Raw genomic sequence first — 2,500 nt, forward strand, 5'->3', positions numbered from 1 at the left:
TTCCTCCCTCCCTCCCTCTCTCCTTCTCCTTCTCTCTCTCTCTCCCTCCCATCTTTCCCTTCTCTCCCCCTCCCTCTCCTCTCTCTTCTCTATATTTTCCCCTCTCTCCTCTCCCACCTCTTTCTCCTCTCCCTCTTCTCCTCCCTCCCCCCTCTCTCTCTTCCCTCCTTTTACTTCGCCATCTCCCTCCCTCTCTCTCCCCTCTACCCTCTCTCTCCTCTCCCCTCTCCTCTCCCCTCTCACTCTTCCTCTCCTCCCTCTCCCCTCTCTCTCTCTCCCCTCTCCTCTCCTCTCTCTCTCCCTCTCTCTCTTCTTCTCTCTCCCTCTCCCTCTCTCTCTCTCCTCTCTCTCCCTCTCTCTCCCCTCTCCCTCCTCTCTCCTCTCCCTCTCTCTCTCTCTCATCTCTCTCTCTCTCTCTCTCCTCTCTCTCTCTTCTTCCTCTCTCTCCTCTCTCCTCCTCTCTTCACTCCTCTCTCTCTCTCTCTCTCTCTCTCTCCCCCTCCTCTCTCCTCTCTCTCTCTCTCTCCCCCTCTCTCTCATCCACTCTCTCTCTACTCTCCTCTCTCTTTCTCTCTCCTCTCCCCTCTCTCTCTCTCTCCCCTCGCTCTCTCCTCTCTCCCTCTCCTCTCCCCCTCTCCCCTCTTTCTCTCCCTCTCCCCTCTCTCTTCTCCCTCTCCCCTCTCTCTCTCCCTCTCCCCTCCCCTCTCTTCCTCTTCTCTCTCTTTCTTTTCTCTCTCCCTTTTTCTCCCCTCTCCCCTTTCCCCTCCTCTCTCTCTCTCCTCTCTCTCTCTTCTCTCTCTCTCATCCTCCTCTCATCTCTCTCTCTCTCTCCTCTCTTCTCCCCTTTCTCTCTCTCTCCCCTCTTTCTCCCTACCTCTTCCTCCCGCCCTCCCTCCCTCCCTCCCTTTTCTTCTTCCTTTTCCTCTCCCACTGTCTCTTTTTATCAGTTATTTCTCCTTCATTTTTCCCTGTCTTTCCTCTCACTTATGTCTCTTTCACTCTTTCGCTCCCTACCTACCTCTTTGTCTTTGTGCCTGTCTTTCTCTGAGCCTATCAATCTTTCTCACTCTCCCCTTATCGTATCTCTTCTCGGAGGGTTTACAAAATGCCCTTCACTAATTAAAGTCCCCATCCAGTTGAAAGTCCTCGTCCTCTTGCATTTCTTATTCCTCTCCATCTCTCGCTTCATCCCTTGCTGTCTTCACCTATTACTTCATTCTGTTTCATTTTCTCTCTTGTCCTCACACGCCACACGTCTGTCAACTCCGACATATTAGCCGATAGAGATAGACAGGTTAACGAGTTAACATTTTGCACTGGCTGTAGACAACCTGTAGTTAGCAAGAATTGAACACCGAACACCCTTCCCCTTCCCTCACCCCCTAAGCCTTTACACCAACGTGGTACCCATACCATTAGCATATTCTCTTAGTACATACCTCACAAGTACATTTAACCCTTTCCGGCATTGCTATGTAGTTTTAAGTGTCACTTTAGTGTAATGCACAGTCATGCAGAATTAACAATTACTTAAAGTCCCTTTTGCGTGAAGTATTTTTTGGAAGTACGTAATTCTAACGTCTTGCATCACCTAGCATGAGTTGTGAGAATATACTTGGCCTTTGATTTAACATTTAGCACTCACGCAGTATGCTCGAAGACAGATTGCTTCTCCTTATTTGATCTTGACTCACCAAGAGCACACCTCCCTCTTTCTCTCTTTCTGTCGAGCACGTGCTGGCGTCCGCGCTGTTTACACGAGTCATTCCATGGCTTGATCTCGCGTAAACAGCTGATCACTCCATCTGACACCGACAACCACAACCGCAGATTCTCCTTTGGTCATCGAATGTTTTCCATCTCAGTCGAAGATCTAAAAGAGAACGAATATTTTCGAGAGATGAGAACTTGATTCGGAATGGAGAGGAGGCGCGTGTTGATGTGTCTGGCGCACTCTAGCTGCCATTGGCTTTCCCACAAGGCCGTGTGTGTGCTCGTGCACATCGCCTTGCAGGATACGAGCCAATCAGCGTCGGGGTCTGCCGTCGCCAGCCGTCTTCATCAACGCCGACATCATAACCTCCATTCGGGTCAAGATTTCATTTCACGATAACGCTCGTCGTGTGTTGGTCGCGCGTCAGATGGAGACAGCGGGCAGAGCACTTCGCTGCTGTGCCGCTGCTGTTCCTGCTGATGATGTTACTGCTGCTGCTGTCACTGCTGCTGCTAGGGACATGACTTGACACATATATCCCCCTCAAGACGCCAGGATATATGGGAGGCCGTATGCTTTGGTTTTACAGCATTCCCCTGGTCTCCCTCGCCAGGTGGAGGAGTTACGGCAGCGTCTCGAGGAGAAGAACAAGACGATAGAGAAGAAGACACAGCAGGCTCTCCAGGCCACACAGGAGAGGAACAGACTCACCTCAGAGCTCACAGAACTCCGCGACCACATGGACATCAAGGACAGGAAAATCAATGTCCTGCAGAGAAAGGTAAG

The 2,500-nt window shown here is 50.9% G+C and overlaps 1 protein-coding gene across 9 annotated transcripts in view; it reads left to right on the top strand.

Moving 5' to 3' along the window:
* LOC125042992 (early endosome antigen 1-like) overlaps positions 1–2,500 on the top strand; it is a 92,110-nt gene that overhangs the window by 35,654 nt on the left and 53,956 nt on the right. For all 9 annotated transcript variants that reach the window (XM_047638910.1, XM_047638912.1, XM_047638906.1 and 6 more), the window contains one exon: positions 2,328–2,495. In XM_047638910.1, coding sequence (XP_047494866.1) covers positions 2,328–2,495 — 168 coding nt within the window. The remainder of the gene's footprint in view (positions 1–2,327; positions 2,496–2,500) is intronic.

This window comes from Penaeus chinensis, chromosome 33 (genome assembly GCF_019202785.1).
Source record: "Penaeus chinensis breed Huanghai No. 1 chromosome 33, ASM1920278v2, whole genome shotgun sequence".
Classification (NCBI taxonomy): Eukaryota; Metazoa; Arthropoda; class Malacostraca; order Decapoda; family Penaeidae; genus Penaeus; species Penaeus chinensis.